A 16,852-nucleotide genomic window follows, 5' to 3' on the forward strand; every position below is an offset into this window, starting at 1 on the left:
TATTAAGCCGACGGAACAAACTAATAGGATCACATTGCGTGACTTACTGTTACACACTTGCGATTCTGCGAGAGGCAAAATTAACCAAACCTCGATGTGTGATGCTGCTGCTATTAACGTCTGCCAATGTGGCAACCGGAGTAGTCTTCTCGAAACAATACCATGGAACCTGCCACTTTGCATCCTCAAGAGCTGCACCTACTTCAAATGTCATCACATGTGCTTCTCTTCCTGCATTCACACTCACAAATCATCAATACCCAAAACTAAGCAGACCTGAAACTGAAAAAATAAAAATTAAAAAAAACCAGAAAAAAGAAAAAAAAAAGATTTGGCAGTTTAGTTTTATGCTTTTGTAAAATCTGTGTTTGGTTTTAGTTTTGCATGAAATGCAAACCGAGAAAACCGAACCGAATTTCTAGATTTCATTTTTATTTTTCACTTGAAGTAATTTATAAGAATTTAATAAATATGTAACTCAGGTATTTGAACCCAAACATAATAATCAATTAGTTATTACTTAACAAAATGATTTAGCCCTAAATTCATTATTTTGGGTAAAATAAAAAAAATCGGTCCGAAATTTTCAAGCTAAAATGGCAAAATCAAACAGAAACTAAATGAAAACCAAAACAAAAAGGTTTTCAAGAAACCAAAGACTGATGTTTCGGTTTTTTGTTTGGTTTTAGCTAGGGGTGTGCATGAAACCGAAAAAACCAAACCCAATCATAAACCGACAGTTTGGTACTTTGGTATCGTATTTGTCTAAAAACCGGATTTTCAATTCGGTTATGCATGTAATTAAAACCGAAACTAAAAACGACGGTTTGGTTTCATATGTTTCCAAAAACCGAACCTTCGGTTTGGTTTTGTGCAAAATTAAAACCGAAAAAAACGAACCAGGCCGAACTTATAGAGTTTCGTTTTTTAGCCCAAATGCTTAGTAGTCAATTAATTATTAACTAACAAAAAAAAAACTTATACCAATCCATTATTTTTAGCCTAACTTTTTTATACGGCCAAAAATTTTCAAGCTTATATGACAAAACCGAACCCAAACCCATACCAAAGTAAAAAAAAAAAAACTGAAATTGTTTTCAAGAACCAAAATTTCAGTTTTTGGTTCAATTTTAGCCCAAAACCGACCCAGCCCCAATCCTAATTTTCTAAATTTCCCCCCAAATTGCCAATCACATACTACAATTGTAAACCAATTGGTAAAGTGATTTAACTATATACCAGTATAGAACACCCAATGCACGGGCCGTTTGGTTTCCACATGTTCATAATAAGTAATAAACTCCGCCTTCTCCCACACGTGACACAAAAACCCGTCCACGTGACGTTGCCCGACGTAATTGGCTCCGTCGAGCCAATTAGGTCGGAGGATTCCGACCTCCAGCTGAGCTGACGAGCACTGCTGGAGGTCGGAATCCAGAGTATAAGAAAAAGTACTGCCGTTGTTCCACTCGAGGTCGTATAATATGCTTCCAAGCTGGCGTTGTATGATGTTGAAGTTGCGGCCGTTGGTCCAGTCGTACCAGAGGTCGATTGTTTGGAGTATGCCGGTGTAGTTCATTACTAGGAGTGAGTGGAATTGGTGTGGCCATGGGGTTGGGGTTGGGGTCGGGGTTGTGGACACGATGACGGATAATGCCAAGATTACGAGCATTGAGGTGGTTATTGATGACGTCGGCACCATTGTTGGTGGTGGGATAGAAGAAAGGTGGGCGAGTGTTATCTGGTGTTAGGAACACTAAGTTTTATACGATAAATAATTACATTAAAAACGTTATATTTTTTTCCTTTGTTTAATTAAATAATATTATTTTATATTGTTACAATTACAGTTTTCTCTTTTCATCTTATAATTTACAAAAAATTACTATCTTTTTCTCAAATTTACAAAAAATCACTACATTTTCTTTCTTCACCCTATAATTTACACTCACAATCACTCAGAGCATTCTCATTCAACCCCTTATATTATGTAAGGTGTGTTTTTATATTTAGATAGTGATTCAGGGTGTTGTGAGTGAAGAAAAGAGAAAAGGTAATGATAAAAGGTATAAAAAGTATTATTTAATTGAAATGAAGAGAGAAAATAAAGTGAGTTTTAGTGTAATTTTTTGTTTGAAGATAGAGGGTGGGATGAGAATGCTCTCAAAACCCCACCCTATAATTTACAAACTCCGCTCACACAAATTTGGGGGATAGGAATCATAGGATGAATGCTCTTACTAGTTTCATGTAAAGGATTTTTGTAAGGCGAGGTGGTGTGTTGACTTGGGTTAACTTCTTGTTAGTGTAATTGATTAGCGTAAGATCGGAAGCTTGACTAAAAAAGGTTTGATAACCGATTAGTCAATTTCTTAGGGGTTTTTTTTTTGAAAAACAAATTTAATTATATAGAAACAACATAGCAAAGATGGTTAATTGCGAATGCAATCAGAACAAAATATACCACAAAACAAGATGTCATGTTAGGCTTAATCAAAAAGCGACATGCAAATCACCTCAAAAACGACCAATCTAGCTTATAAATTTTTTTTGAATTGGACCTGTTTTTAATCCATAGGTAGGAATGACTTTAATCCTCTAATATTGTAGAATATCTTATCATTTTTTGTAGAAGCCGATGTTGCTCACTCGACACGATTGGGTTGTTCCATATAAACTTAAGAGTGAACGACAATTATCGCTAAAGTACCTACCTCGATGGTTTGGCAAAGCTCACGATTATTACTCAAATACCTTATCCTTAGATGCGTCATCAGTATGAGCATTAAGGAAAGTAGTGATCGTTGACTTTTAACTTTATTGTTTTCCATATAAACTCTAGATACAACCACTGGCTTGTCTACTGACACGAGGCAGGAAAATAAATTAGCTTTTAAAAATAGGAAAATTGAATTTTAATGATCTCAACTTTCTGTTATTGTTGATAATAATCCCAATTTAGTTTATTCTTACCAGTGGTCTCAAATTTAAAAAAACTGGCTCTCAATAGTCTTTCGTTAAAAAAAACCTAACAACGTCATGTTTTTTTTTAATTTCAAACTGACTTTTTAGGGCTTTTGATCGGAAGGAGAATACGAGTCGATTAAAATAAAGTTGGAATTATTAAAATCCAATTTTACTTAAAAATAAATAAATAAAATCTGGATCCGACCCGTTTTCTTTGTTCCCGGACACATAAGAACCCTAACAATACTCTCTTCTTAAAACCCCAAATATTCGATAAAAAAACTCGTCACATTTCATCATCATCATCATCATCATCATCATCTGTTGTAGAAATTGAGACATGTTAGTCGGCAGGATTGCAAGGACCGTGGCTAGTCGGTGCCGGAGCTCTTTATTCCTCCGTGGCGGACCTCATAATAATAATAATATTAATCATCTTCTCTTGATTTCAAATCAATTTCACTCTCTTCCTGATTCACAGAACAAGGTATTGATCTATGTTATCTAGGGTTTATGTATTCATTTGATTAATTATTGCGTTGCATACCAGTTAGGGTTTTATTAGGGTTTAAGGGGTGCTTGGATTTCATGTTAATTCTTTTAAGATTTGCTTTGTTTACTCCAAAATTATTAATTTTCATTACATTCTTTTAGATTTTTATCTATAGTATACTTTGCAAGTGATCCCCAACTAAAAAAATTGATAATGAATAGAGATTAATGGACTTTTTTTTTTAATTTTAATTTTTGTATGTATTTGTCTGCTGTGGCTTATGATCGGCTTAATAGGTTAGTTGTTTAGTAATTGTATGGTATATTTCACATTGTTGCTTATAGATTCAGCACTCTGTGGTTCACTACTCGGTCAGCTAATTTTTCGAGTTTAATTAGTAGGGTTTTTAATCCTAGCACTTATACTCTCAGTTCGGTCAATGTTTCAACAATTTCGATTTTTTCTTATATGTTTTTCTAATGTAAATTGCAAAAGTTTGTTGGCATTTTATCAACTTTCAGTTACCTGTTTGCCCAGTGACTTATGTTTATTTTAAATACTTTTTGGCAGTTACTTTTGCTCAGCAACTTTTTTTTTTATTTTGTCATCAGTTAAGTGGGTTTTAGATGTGTGATTGAGTTACACACTTATATTAAATGGCACGTGAAGCTGAATATTGCAATTCTCATGGGAGGGACGGGTAGTTACTTTTCTTGATCTGTTGTGGTCTGGTGACAGTAAAGCTGTTATGAACACTGTAATGTCACTAAATTGGAATCGACGCTTTGTGTTTTGAGTAGGCAACAAGTTCTGGTCAATCATATTTGTCTGTTCAATCATATTTGTGATGTTACGGCTTGCTAAAAATTTATTTTTATGTTTTTTCTTTTTTTCACATAATTGCAATCTTATGATTTGTTAATAATTGGTTAATAGTTTTTAGTATACCAGAAGGAGTTTCTGTGTCTTCAACAGTGCTCTTGCTAATGTGTTCATTGCGTATTTGTTATTATTGTTGTTGTTGTTACTTACTTGTTATTACCCTGATTGTTATTCTAATATGGATAGGAGAATTCCTATGTTGCTACCAGCCTCTTTATACTAATAAGGGTGTCAAAACTTGAAGATTATAATTCATGGAGTCTAGTTATTTATTTTTGTTGTCTGTTTAACTAGGGCTGGCATATCTTGTATACCTGTACACTACACGAAAAATTATCCCCTACTTGTATCCCAAACACGAACATGAACCTGTTACTACTTGGTATACACGATAAAACACGATAATACACGATAAGAGCTGTTTAGAAACACATATTTGACAACCTGTTTAGAGAAACAAAAGTCGTCGAAAGTAGAGAGATTATTAACTTACTAAGCAGTGTTAACGATGAGGCAGCAAGATGTGACGACCGGAGGAAGCACCGGCGGCTGCGGGGCCGGAGTTTAGAGGCGACACTGATGGCCGGAGTTCAGAGGAGGAGCTGATGGCCGGAGAGGGGCTGATAGCCGGAGAGGGAATGCTGTGAGTGGTGATTGAGAGTGGGAATGCTTTAAGAATTTAGGGTTTAGGATAACGTATAATTATATGTAATTTAATTATAAAAGTCAAACCACGTACTTAACAGGTAAACATGTATTTTACTTGTTTAGACACGAAAATTAACACGTAAATTCGTGTCTACCTGTTTAGCACACGAAACCTGTTAAGGCCTTACCTGATACCTGTTAAAGTCATGTAGGTATTTGTCGTGTATTCTTGTCTCGTGTATAAATTGCCAGCCCTATGTTTAACCAAATCTTTATATACATAAAACAGACTCCTTCATAGTGATCTATCATTATTTTTCTCTAAATCCGTTAGAAATCTTTATCTATAAATCCAAGTTTACAATTAGAAAAATAAATTGTTTAATTATTTTAAATAAAAAATGAATTTTGAGTTCTCAATCAGTTTTGAAGATATCAAATGAGAGTGATTCTGTTTTTGAATATATGAGTTGTTTAGATTTTCATTCATAATCTTTCCATGACCTAATTGTAAATTCACCTTTTTTTTCTACAATCAAGGCATACTTAAAATGTTTTAGAATATGATAGTGCAAACTGTTAGGTTGTGGAGGCTGTTTTGGCAGCCGGCCCTAGCCACATAAGGAAAGAATTTTATTTAATTGCAAATCAGCTATTTTAGGCAGGAAGATCAATTACCTTGTTTTAGTCTTTTTACAAATATAAAGACTAAAGCCGGTCAGCAGGTCTGCCAGAAGTCAGTAGGTTAGGTTTACAAGTGGTATCACTGAATCAGAGCTCAGGCTCGTTGTTTTATTGGGTTATCATGGCAGAAGATTGGAATATTGAGGTCGACAAGTTTGATGGGCATGACTTCTGGTTTTGGAAGAAGCAGATAGAGGCTTATCTGTATCTGAAACAGTTGCACCAACCGTTGTTGGGAGAGAAACCAAAAGATATGGCTGATGCAGATTGGGAGTTGCTGGATCGAAAGGCTTTGGCAGAGATCAGACTTTCGTTGTCGAAGAACATTTTCTACAGCGTCGTCAACGAAAAGACCACATATGGGTTAATGAAGACTTTATCCAAGATGTATGAAAATCCGTCGGCTTGGAACAAAGTTTTTCTGATGTGGCAGTTAGTCAATGCCAGAATGAAAGAAGGTGCTTCAGTTAGCATTCATATCAATGAGCTTAAATCAATCATAGGGCATTTATCATCGGTTGGTATTAAATTTGTTGAAGAGATTCAGGCGCATTTTCTTTTATCTTCTCTGCCTGAGAGTTGGTCAGAAATAGTTACAAAAATTAGTTTTTCATTTGAAACTACTAAGTTTACGTTTGAAGGTATTCGTGACTTAATTCGGGCAGAAGACATACGCCGCAGGAGTTCAGGAGAATCTTCAAACTCACTGTTAAGCACCGAAGGCAGAGGAAGAAATTTTGAACAAGGAAACAATCAGGGCAGAAAGAGGGGACAGTCAAAATGCCGGCAAGACATCACTTGTTGGTATTGCCAACAGGTCGGGCACTTCAGAAATAAGTGCACAACTTTGGCAGCTGCTAGAGATAATCGATCATCTAACTAGGGGAGTCGTATTGGATTAGAGAAATCTTTCTGTACAGCTGTGATGTTGCCCAACATGGCAATTTGCTTTGTTTTCTATATATTTTAGTATTAACATGTCCTCTTCTTTTTACACCAACTTGGAAGTTATAATGATTTTTGTTATTTTTCTGTTTGGGTTAAAATTAATGTGGTTGGTTAGCATTTATGCTTATTGGTTGAATCATACCTTTTGTTGTAGATTAAATAAGATTCGGATTCTTGTTCATTTAAATGTTTCATGAAAAATATTACTTTTGTCGAATCATAATGATAAGGAAGGTTATTCCATTTGGTCCCACTTTTGGTTTCATGGGTTGTAGGTTTCTTATCAATGCTGTATTTGTTGCAGGTGATAACAGGTCAAATTTCTTTATTACATAATTATATCTACAATTTCTCGCCTTTTCAAAGATTTGGATTCTCATCATCTGCATCTCCTGAGTCCAATGAAAAAGAAAATGAAAATGGAAAAGAAACTGCAAATGGAAAAACTGCAGGCAGTTCAAATGATGCAAAAGAAAATGAAAATTCTGATGACCAAGGACAAGGTTTTGTTATTAAATACTCAAGTTAATAACACATTAATGTCTGGTTTTTAAAAGTTGCGACCAGCTAAATCGTACTTTGTTTTTTGAGTGCCGTTTAGGTGAGGAAGACTTGACAATGGAGGATCTGTACAAACTTGTGACAGAGAAAGATGAACTTTTGAAGACAAAACAAGAAGAAATTGAGAAAATGAAAGATAAAGTTCTTCGAACGTATGCAGATATGGAAAACATCATGGACAGGACAAAAAGAGAGGCGGAAAACTCAAAGAAATTTGCAATTCAGGTTTAATATCTTTCTAGTGATAGATATTTATCAGTTAAAGAGGTTTATTATTTGTTTTAATAGGTATTTGTTAGGAGTTAGCATTTTGTTCTTTTTAATAGTAGTAGCTATGTTTAATATTTTTCTTAATTAAATTAATGCCCATATTTTGTGTTTATGCATTTATATGTTGCAGAATTTTGCAAAGAGTTTGCTGGATGTTGCAGATAATCTTGATCGGGCTTCCTCAGTTGTAAAAGAGAGTTTTGCAAAGATTGATACATCTAAGGACACTGCTGGTGCTGTTCCACTTCTGAAAACACTCTTAGAAGGTGTTGAAATGACTGAAAAGCAGCTGGCAGAGGTAACATGTCCCTTTAAAACAATATTTTATATATATTTGAGTTTTTCTATAGTAAAGCAATTTAAGAGGTTGATGAATTTGTTGATTTCAGGTTTTTAAAAAATATGTTGTGGAGAAGTATGATCCGATAAATGAGGAGTTTGATCCAAACAGGCACAATGCAGTTTTTCAAGTACCAGATGCGACAAAGCCTCCTGGTATTGTTGCAGTTGTGCTCAAGGTATAATGGCACCCTACCAATTTCATATATTTAATAGCTTTAGTTGTGATTCAATAATGTGCAGAACACTTGATCATGTTGTTTTCTTTTGGTTTTGCAGGCGGGATACATGCTGCATGATCGAATCATACGGCCTGCTGAAGTTGGCGTTACTATAAAGGCGTGTTAGCATTAAATATACAAGTGGTGTTGGATCCTGATACCTCTTAAGTGAGATTATATTAAAAGATTTTTACATTTTGTCGTGTTAGCATGGGGCTTTATTCAGTATTTTAACTGAACTTTTTCTATTTACTTAATTTTTTGTAGCGAGTGTAATAAATTTTTGATACATATAGAGGAGGGTATAGAGGTTCTATAATACCATCCACCTTATGCCTCAACTTGCAAGGTGGGTGACTCCCACAGTAGGTTGAAACAGGATATCAGATCAAGATGAACTTGCTAAATAAATAGGTTGAAATTTGGCACCCCTAACTTAATATCAAAACCGGTTCATTGTTTTTCTTTTCTTTTCAAAAGACAAATTTTATTAAAAAAACACCAAGCCGGAGCAAGGCAAATACAAGAAGTTACAAAATGAAGCAAAATTACAGAAAGGAGAAGTCATGTCAGTCTCTCCAAAGAATAGACTCTGTTTTGATCTATTCTTTATTGGTAGAAAAGCGAGCGACTTGATGTCTTCCAGTATTTTTGACACTTAAGCTTCTTTGTTTGAAAATTGAACTTCATTCCTTGCCTTCCATATGCATGAACAACCAGTGATGATAATACCATGTAGAATGTCTTTTTGTCCAATATCTATCCGTTTTGAATTTGGAAATTCCAATAAGTCTCTTAACTGTAAAGGCAAATATTTGATTTATTCTTGCACCAACTGCTAATTCCTTGCCAAGCAACCGAAGCGATATATCACATACTAAAGAGATGGTTTGCCACATCTAGAATTTTGCCACAAAGAATGCACAAATCGGAATTAACCTGCACACTTCTTTTTTATATAGCCGTTAAGGTTGGTAACCGATCCATTAATACGGATCAAAATGGGATAAATTAATTAACGGGTTAAATCAAAAACCGCTATGGAAATCTAAAAGCTGGTTCTGTAGTAACCTTATAATTAGGGTCAATCTGTGTTTGTTAATTAAATGAGCTGAAATTGAAACCGAACCGCACAACCGCTACTGATAATGCTAAGGTAATCTAAAACTGGTTCTGCATTAACTTGCCCTGATATGGGTTATTTGTCCTAAAACGTTGATGAGATGATATCTACACCACAATGAAGGATTAATTACATGAGTCAAGGTTGTACTACAAGCACATGGACCTACAAGTTGATAACTTTATCTTTTTCACAATCATGATAAGATAATGGTGATAAGTTTAAGCTGCAAAGCCCCTTTGTGCAGCTTTCGCCCAGTCAGCAACTTTGTTGACACCACCTAATCATGGTCTTCATCATCATCATCATGATCATCACCATCTGCATCCAAATCCATGGGTTGGTTGTTCAAGTCTTTGGTTGCTTTGTCATTCTTCTGTGATGCCTGTTTATACGCATGCTCAAATAGAAAATCGTGAGAAAATGAAAGACAGATTTCCATATATGGAAAAGATGCTCTCCGCCTAACAAAACAATGCTCAATAAGACGAGTGCGTTTAGTTCGTGGATTTTCTTTCCAAGGAATTGGAATTTGCCTAAAATATTTGGAACATGAAGACATTAAAATCTATCAAAGAAATTTGGAATGGATTGGAACCAATCAGTCTATCACACTTCCGCAAACATACCGGTTGCCACTATGACCACCGCCACCCCACAAGACTCTCATTGTCGCCGCCTCCGCTGCCCTGACCCCATTATCGTTGCTGCCACCAATAGGGTGGGGCATTGGGTGTGGTAGCACGATGACTGCAGTGGCAGATTTGAGAACAGTGACTAGTCGGAGATTCCATTTACTTTTGGGTAAATTACTTCACATTTTCAAAGGATTGTTAGAATTCCTTTACATGAAGTAATTTCATGGAATAAATCCAATTCATTTATTGAAAATGAAATTAAGATTCCAATTTCACCAAATTATGTGAATCAAACACATGAAGAAATGGAATTCAAACTCCAATTCAGTTAAATTCCACGAACCAAAAGCATCACAGTTTCAATCTTTCTATGAGTCAAAACTCAAAACACGTTCGGTTGGATTGATTTAGAATGCCTTTTATTTTATAAAGTTGTATAAGGAGGTCTTATGTTTATGCATTATTTTTCATTTTACTTATTTATCCATTAGATAAAGCATAACTTGAGTCAACCCACTCATAAAGGTTGATAAAAGAACAAATTTATTTCAGCATCATCACCTGAGACTTTGCTGCAAGAGCATTATCAAAGTTCTTTTTTTCATTATCATCATTTTCTGAAGCTTCTTGAGTAGGAGATCTGTTTGGCTTGCTCTCTTCTTTAACATGAACATCACCCTTTTCAGCTTCCTTTTTCTTTCCGTGTAGCACGACAATCTGCACGAATACTTACCAAACTTAATACAAGCATTTTAGACAAATATTACAAGAATACGATGAACGGTAACGAATAATGGATAATTAGTAACTGCAGCCTAATTTGGAAGCATCATCCATTACCAACCCACTTGAAAACAGAAATTAAAGTATCTTTACTTGTCAACATCAGCTTTAGCCTTTATGCTTGAATCATATTCCAACTCAAAATATCAACCTTTTTCTTACTAATGAAAACCTATCTTACATCATTCAGCACTTTCCACACATTCAAGTTGAGATTACTCTCCGTTAGTGGCAAAATATGTCAGAATCCTAACATTAAAAATCCCAAATCCACCAAACTATCACCTTGTCCTATAGTCACAAAACTTACAAAATGTAAGAAGTATTAATTATAAACATAAAATATCACCATTGATTTTAAGGAATCTAATTGAACGAACATCAGCTTTAGCCTAACTTAAAATTAACAACCCTTTTTTCATAACGAAAACCTAATTTAAATCATTCTGCACTTCCAAGTGTTCTTGTAATGCTGTGATAGCAAAGGAATCCACACATTTAAGTTAAGTTTACAATCCATTAGTGGACAAAACAGGGCAGAATCCTAACTTACAAAATCCGAAATCCACCAAACTATCACCTTCTCCTATAGTCACAAACTTTACAAATATAAGAAGTAATTATTAACTATAAACATCATAGATCACCATTGATTTTAAGGAATTTAATCGAACGAACACGTAGTAAATGGACTTCATATACCAAAATCAAGAACATCAACTACCTTCCACTACATATAAAAAGTTGCATGCATATCAAAATTTGTGTATGATTGTCTAAGATACTCAAATCGAAATGTGAAATTACAATTTAATCAAGGCACACGATCGATAAACATTCTTTTATTGCAAGAGAAAGACCGACTCAAAAACTCATTACATTAACTCTCTATTGATCACACACCCAACGCCTCTACCCAATTCATACATATTATATTTTATCGATCTAACCTTAACCCTAACTTGGTGACCAAGACATTACGTTAATAATCCTATTACAATTAAGAAACCAAACCAACTTAACCGACTGGGCAACTCAGGTCCTCCCATATTCACCAACTTGTGAATACGGTCCGGAATTGGCGAATTTCTTTCAATCAATGACAATATGTGAAATGACTAACATGCAGGCAAACCGGTGTTTAATCCGTGTATCTATAAGTCTATAACATCCAATTCTCTAGACTCAATAATATTTAACGTTTATCAATTTCAAGAGTAACTTATAATTTGAATAATTTGCAATGATCAATTACATAAAACATTAAAACCCTAGACTTAATATTCAACTTCAGGTTACCGGTGCATAACGTAGCTTCCGCCTCTGCGGCTCTTCGGCTACTGATTCCGATACTCCACCGGACTTAGTCGGAACCGGAGTCCACCGGCGAACTCGTATAGCAGAGACGTTGTTGGTGGTGGTTCCATTAGAGTTGGAGGTGTTGCTATGGTTGTAAGTGACAGAAGATGATGATGACGATGAGACATTGACCCACTGCTTCTGCCACCGTCTCACCGGTCCGGTGAAAACCGGAGCCGACCCGTAGCGGGAGGATGGACGGCCAGTACGCGAACCGATTCCTTCCATTCAGTAGAAATGATATGATTGTACAGACAGAGTACAGGTGTGTGTTTAGTCGTTTGGAGTATGTTAAACGACGTCGTGTGCTGGTTTCTGGTTTTAGCTGGGGGTTGGCACTGCCACGTGTAGGTTACTGGGATAATTATAATTGTACTTTTGGACCATGTGGCTGCTGTTTAATAAATGCTTTAATTTTTTTCTAAGATTGTTGATTGGGTGATTTCATTTTTAGTTGTTTTAGTTTTACATATTACTTATAATTAATTATTCCGTTTGACTATTTTGGTTTATTATTGTATAGATTATTAATGCACTTCCCTCAACACTCTCATAGTCTCGTACAATTTCAGTAATTAACTATACAAGTATATGTCTCAACTAATTTTTAATCATTTTGACACTTTACAGTTCATTACCTTTTTGGCTTTGAACTTTTTTTTAAAATGCAATTTACAGTTTTATACTACTCTTCTATGTTATACTGATTTTTTTCGAAACTAACTTCTAAAAATGAATATGTGACTTCCCACCAAGAGACATAAGCTTCTCTTGCTGGATCACTCTACCAATACTTTTCAAAAATGCCATACAAACATACAGCATGACAACCAACATCATCACTTGTCGGGCTTATTTGGATGAAAACTATTACAGTTAAACTCATATTATATGTGAAACATGTCACTCCATTAAACTTGTGTGAAAACATGTCGAAGCATAGAAAATTGAGCAAAATGTGAGCGTATAAGTCTTGGAGTATATGTATAAACATATATGCCAAGACTTATACACCGTATATATTATACGGCGTGTAACTTACATGCCGGATAACATATGCACCGCATATATTGTGCCTATATAAATTGTTTTCTTGCTCGTCTTCTCATCTTCTTCCTTTCAGTCAGTTTCTCACCCAAGTGATATCTGATTTACATAAGCATATTTTTTAAAATCTTTTGTAGTTTCTCTCCCACTTTCTTCAATCTGCTCGCCTTATTCCTTCAAGCCCACCAAACAATTCACTTCTCTCACAGTTTCTCATACATGTCACCAGTTACCTCATTATTCCCCAAGAAACTTATCAGTCTGCGCGAGGGCTTCGGCGTCAAACGAAGTCGTCAAAGACCCGCTATCCACCGATCTTATTGTTAAAGAAACCCAAGAACCGAATTGCAGGTTGAGCTATATTTTTAGTAATTGTTTATATGCATTTAAACTGTTTGTTGAAAGTCCTCAATGACATTATTATTACAAGTGTTGTAAAACTCAATGACATTTTTTGTTATAAATACTAGTAAACTTATAATAATTGTCGTATATATAATTCCTAAAAATCAATATTTGTATAATTTACGGTGTCTAAGTACTCCCGAGTACTCGCAACTCCCTAGTCGACTGATCGGGCAGCTCTTAGCGAGTTCTCAACCATATGACACTATTTTTTAAAACAAGCACTGCAAATAGAATCATGGTGGTGCTGAGTAAGAGACTTTGTATTTGAAATTAACTACTATTTACATCAATTTCAAAATGTAGATGCTCTTTTCAAAGAAGGAGTATTGTAAATGTGTGTTTTCTGCGTTTTAACCTTTGAAGCCTGCAGATGCGGTTGAGCGTTGAAGTTCCAGAAGTTGTATGTGAAGATTGCTACGAAAGAGTCATAGATGAGTTTATGAAGTGGGCAGTGGTACATTTAGCTTTTGTTTTGTCAATCATTTTTATTTTGAATGCTTAAATGTTTTTAGTGTTCTTATAAGTTATAATGAGTTTTATTTTTGGGGGAAAACAATTTACATATCACTCATGTTCATTGCTATTTTTTTTAGGTTCCGGGATATCCTTCTGGAAGGCAAGTTCCAGAAGATGTTCTTGTAAATTATATTGGAACGGAGGGTATCAGAAAGGCGACCGTTGAAGCTATTCTAAAGAGAACTCTTCCACATGCCATGTCATCAGTATGTAATGGTTTCTTGTTTCAGTATTAAATTTCAAGTCAAAATATAATGATCCCATAATCTTAAACATCTTGTTACACAGGTAGAAGGGCGGGCTTTAAACGACTCGATACGCATCACAACTACATTTTCTGAAATGGAAAAAACTTATGCTTCTTTGAACATTTTAAGGTACGTCATAGATTTAATTTTCTAGTTAAATATGGGCGTCTCGTTTAAAAGTATCTATACAAGTTTCAAATCTTGATGCCAATATTGTTGTGGGTATAGATATGATGTTGTTGTGGAAGTAGCACCTGAAGTGAAATGGGTTCCGGAGGATGGTTACAAGAATTTAAAAGTTGTAGTTGAGCTTGACAGTGAAATAGAGGCAAAAACAGCTTCTGAACGAGAATTAAAACGTCTTTACAAAACTCTAAGTACAATGAGAATTGTCAAAAATAGAGGACTACAGGTACTTGTGCTTTGGATATATTCAAGATTTCAAGTTTTTGTTTTATAATTTGTTATATAGTCTTTTAAAGGTGACAAGTTTTTAGGTTGTGTTTTATCTTTAACGGGTCAAATGGATCAAATATAATTTGGGTGATATTGTGATATTGTGACACGAAAAAAAATAAATAAATAAAATTAAATGGGCTTAACGACAACGTCTTTAGGTTGGTGATGTTGTGGTCCTGGATATATCAGCAACAACAGTGGGACAGGATGGATCAGAAGTGGAGGTTCCAGCTGCAGGGAGTAAAGGTATATTCATCTGTTGTTCTAAGTCAAACTTTATAACTTTGACTTTTTCAGTCAAATAATGTCATATTCTTTGGACCTGCAGGCTTCAATTTTGATACCGAAGATGGAGATACGGTTGTTCCTGGTTTTCTTGACGCGATAATCGGAATTCAAAGAGGTGAAACAAAATCTTTCCCACTTTCATTTCCAGATTCATGGAAACAAGAAGATCTTCGCGGTCTTCGTTGTCAGTTTACTGTAAGTTTTCCTCATAAACAACCCTGCTGAAAATGTGAAGTGAAATTTAAGGGGAAATTTATATGATTAAATTTATTGTTAGGTTGAATGTAAAGAGCTCTTTTTTAGAGAATTGCCAGAACTGAATGATGCTATTGCTGATAAGCTTCTTCCAGGATGCACCACTATCGAGCAGGTTACACACAACACACACACGTTTTTACACTAAAGAATCGGTCAAGTTGGGTTATCATGGGTGAATTTGGGTCAACTTAAAATGGGTCAATATTTTCATTTCATTTTCTAATATGGGTTGATTTGGGACGAAAAGGTCAAATGAGTCGAATAAAATTTGGCTAAAAAGGAATGTGTTGAAAGTCTCCTTAAGTCTCTTTTTGATGCATACAAGCACCTACATTGTTATTATCCAAATATTTAGATTATTATTGTAATAATATTTCTTTGATGTATGGAACTTTTTCAGGTTAAGGAATCATTGTTGGAGAGATATATAGAACTGGAACAAACAGCTAAAGCTCAAGCGACTGATAACGCCATTCTTGACCAGCTTCAAAAGGTGTTAATTTTCCACAATAATTAATTAATAATTATTTACTTCTTCAATATTAATAATTTGTTGAGACTCTCTATTCCAGATGATTCAAGTTGAAATTCCTAAATCATTGTTTGAAGATCAAGGAAGCCAACTTTATGGAGGCAAACTACTAGAAATACAGGTATAATATAACTTTTGTCTCTAGTGTGCTTTTTTGGCAACATTTATAAGTAGTTAATAGTGGTTGAAAAAATTATATTTAACCCTGAAAAGTCAATAATATTCATTTTATGTACACACAGTCAAACATGAAACTGAATGAAGAGCAGCTAGAAGCACTTTCAAAGCCAGAAGCAGTAAGAGAGTTCTTGGAAAACCAGAGGGAGAACATAGAATGCCTAATCAGGCAGAGTTTTGCTGTTGGAGATATTTTTAAACGCGGAAATCTGCAGGTTCAACTTTTTTTTTTCAATCATTTATCACAAAATATATATGGATATTAAATTTATAAATTGCCAAAAAATTGATTTTCTTACAGATATCAAAGGATGAGCTCGTGAAAGGGGTCGAGAGTTCTGTTGCTGAATTTAAAACACTCAAACAGGAGTATGATGAAGAAAGCATTCAAGCGCAGGTAACTCCAAACATATTACACGGGGCGCATGGGTTTCAAATAGAATCTTTAATTATCTATTATTCTACCATTCTTTCTTGGTAAATTTATGCATGTTTTCGTTAAATGTTTGTTAGGTGCAAGAGATATTAGAGGGAGCAAAAGTTCTCAAATGGTTGCGAGAACATGCAGATGTTCAGTATATAATCAACTGACAAGCTTGATAAAAAAAAGTAGCAGTCAAAGACACATTTTTGTTACAGGTGCATGCTTTTAATTGTTTTAGTTTCTGGAAATAAGGTTGAACAAAACTTTGGTAAATGAACAACAACCTTAGTAGCAGAGAAGAGAAATAAATAAACATTTTCTCTTGCCTCCCCTGTAGATTTATTCGTCGTGATTTCTGAACAAGTTATGGAACATCTACCAATTATCAAATGTTAAATAAATCACAGTAACTAAGTATAGTTAAATGTTCAGTGTTACGTATCAATTGTAGTAGCTAGTAGATAGGTGATAGAAGTTGTTAAGGTTTGTTTTGTAAATACTTAAAGCACCAAGTAACTATGAACTTGTTAGTATATATTATACTATGATTATAGGAGATGGGATTAGCAGATATGAAGG

The 16,852-nt window shown here is 34.8% G+C and overlaps 4 protein-coding genes across 4 annotated transcripts; 2 read left to right on the top strand and 2 right to left on the bottom strand.

Moving 5' to 3' along the window:
- Nucleotides 1-23: 23 nt before the first annotated feature.
- Nucleotides 24-1,672, bottom strand: LOC143559835 (uncharacterized protein At4g14100-like). Its single transcript, XM_077048294.1, has 2 exons — nucleotides 1,240-1,672; nucleotides 24-231 (listed from the first exon to the last, which is right to left on the bottom strand). The coding sequence occupies exons 1-2, from the start codon at nucleotides 1,670-1,672 to the stop codon at nucleotides 50-52; spliced, it is 615 nt and encodes a 204-aa protein (XP_076904409.1). The 3' UTR covers nucleotides 24-49.
- A 1,635-nt stretch (nucleotides 1,673-3,307) lies between these two features.
- LOC143559836 (grpE protein homolog 2, mitochondrial-like) lies at nucleotides 3,308-8,306 on the top strand. The gene is made up of 6 exons (XM_077048295.1): nucleotides 3,308-3,454; nucleotides 6,927-7,125; nucleotides 7,224-7,408; nucleotides 7,584-7,751; nucleotides 7,843-7,971; nucleotides 8,072-8,306. The coding sequence occupies exons 1-6, from the start codon at nucleotides 3,308-3,310 to the stop codon at nucleotides 8,138-8,140; spliced, it is 897 nt and encodes a 298-aa protein (XP_076904410.1). The 3' UTR covers nucleotides 8,141-8,306.
- Nucleotides 8,307-9,170: 864 nt separating this feature from the next.
- Nucleotides 9,171-12,169, bottom strand: LOC143559837 (uncharacterized). The gene is made up of 3 exons (XM_077048296.1): nucleotides 11,857-12,169; nucleotides 10,336-10,491; nucleotides 9,171-9,521 (listed from the first exon to the last, which is right to left on the bottom strand). Exons 1-3 carry the CDS (start codon nucleotides 12,142-12,144, stop codon nucleotides 9,417-9,419), a joined length of 549 nt encoding a protein of 182 aa, XP_076904411.1. The 5' UTR covers nucleotides 12,145-12,169; the 3' UTR covers nucleotides 9,171-9,416.
- Nucleotides 12,170-14,050: 1,881 nt separating this feature from the next.
- Nucleotides 14,051-16,591, top strand: LOC143559838 (trigger factor-like protein TIG, Chloroplastic). The gene is made up of 11 exons (XM_077048297.1): nucleotides 14,051-14,097; nucleotides 14,176-14,264; nucleotides 14,364-14,547; nucleotides 14,753-14,840; nucleotides 14,923-15,077; nucleotides 15,160-15,252; nucleotides 15,541-15,633; nucleotides 15,713-15,793; nucleotides 15,915-16,064; nucleotides 16,151-16,246; nucleotides 16,363-16,591. The coding sequence occupies exons 1-11, from the start codon at nucleotides 14,080-14,082 to the stop codon at nucleotides 16,438-16,440; spliced, it is 1,125 nt and encodes a 374-aa protein (XP_076904412.1). The 5' UTR covers nucleotides 14,051-14,079; the 3' UTR covers nucleotides 16,441-16,591.
- The last annotated feature ends 261 nt before the right edge of the window (nucleotides 16,592-16,852 follow it).

Source organism: Bidens hawaiensis, unplaced genomic scaffold (assembly GCF_021521415.1).
Source record: "Bidens hawaiensis isolate Kalapana, Puna unplaced genomic scaffold, B.hawaiensis_p1.1 tig00020045_1, whole genome shotgun sequence".
Taxonomy (NCBI): domain Eukaryota; kingdom Viridiplantae; phylum Streptophyta; class Magnoliopsida; order Asterales; family Asteraceae; genus Bidens; species Bidens hawaiensis.

Bases quoted from the DNA above. Each gene is read 5' to 3' on its own strand.
- LOC143559835 (XM_077048294.1), bottom strand. From the start codon at position 1,672: ATGCTCGTAATCTTGGCATTATCCGTCATCGTGTCCACAACCCCGACC. The intron at 232-1,239 runs GTATATAGTTAA...GTGTGAATGCAG, and splicing joins GCATTGGGTGTTCTATACTG to GAAGAGAAGCACATGTGATG.
- LOC143559836 (XM_077048295.1), top strand. From the start codon at position 3,308: ATGTTAGTCGGCAGGATTGCAAGGACCGTGGCTAGTCGGTGCCGGAGC. The intron at 7,409-7,583 runs GTTTAATATCTT...TATATGTTGCAG, and splicing joins CAAAGAAATTTGCAATTCAG to AATTTTGCAAAGAGTTTGCT. The intron at 7,752-7,842 runs GTAACATGTCCC...TGTTGATTTCAG, and splicing joins CTGAAAAGCAGCTGGCAGAG to GTTTTTAAAAAATATGTTGT.
- LOC143559837 (XM_077048296.1), bottom strand. From the start codon at position 12,144: ATGGAAGGAATCGGTTCGCGTACTGGCCGTCCATCCTCCCGCTACGGG. The intron at 10,492-11,856 runs GTAACCTGAAGT...GTATTCGTGCAG, and splicing joins GGAAGCTACGTTATGCACCG to ATTGTCGTGCTACACGGAAA. The intron at 9,522-10,335 runs GTGATGATGCTG...GCGTATAAACAG, and splicing joins CTCTTGCAGCAAAGTCTCAG to GCATCACAGAAGAATGACAA.
- LOC143559838 (XM_077048297.1), top strand. The intron at 15,078-15,159 runs GTAAGTTTTCCT...ATTTATTGTTAG, and splicing joins GTCTTCGTTGTCAGTTTACT to GTTGAATGTAAAGAGCTCTT. The intron at 16,065-16,150 runs GTTCAACTTTTT...ATTTTCTTACAG, and splicing joins TTAAACGCGGAAATCTGCAG to ATATCAAAGGATGAGCTCGT.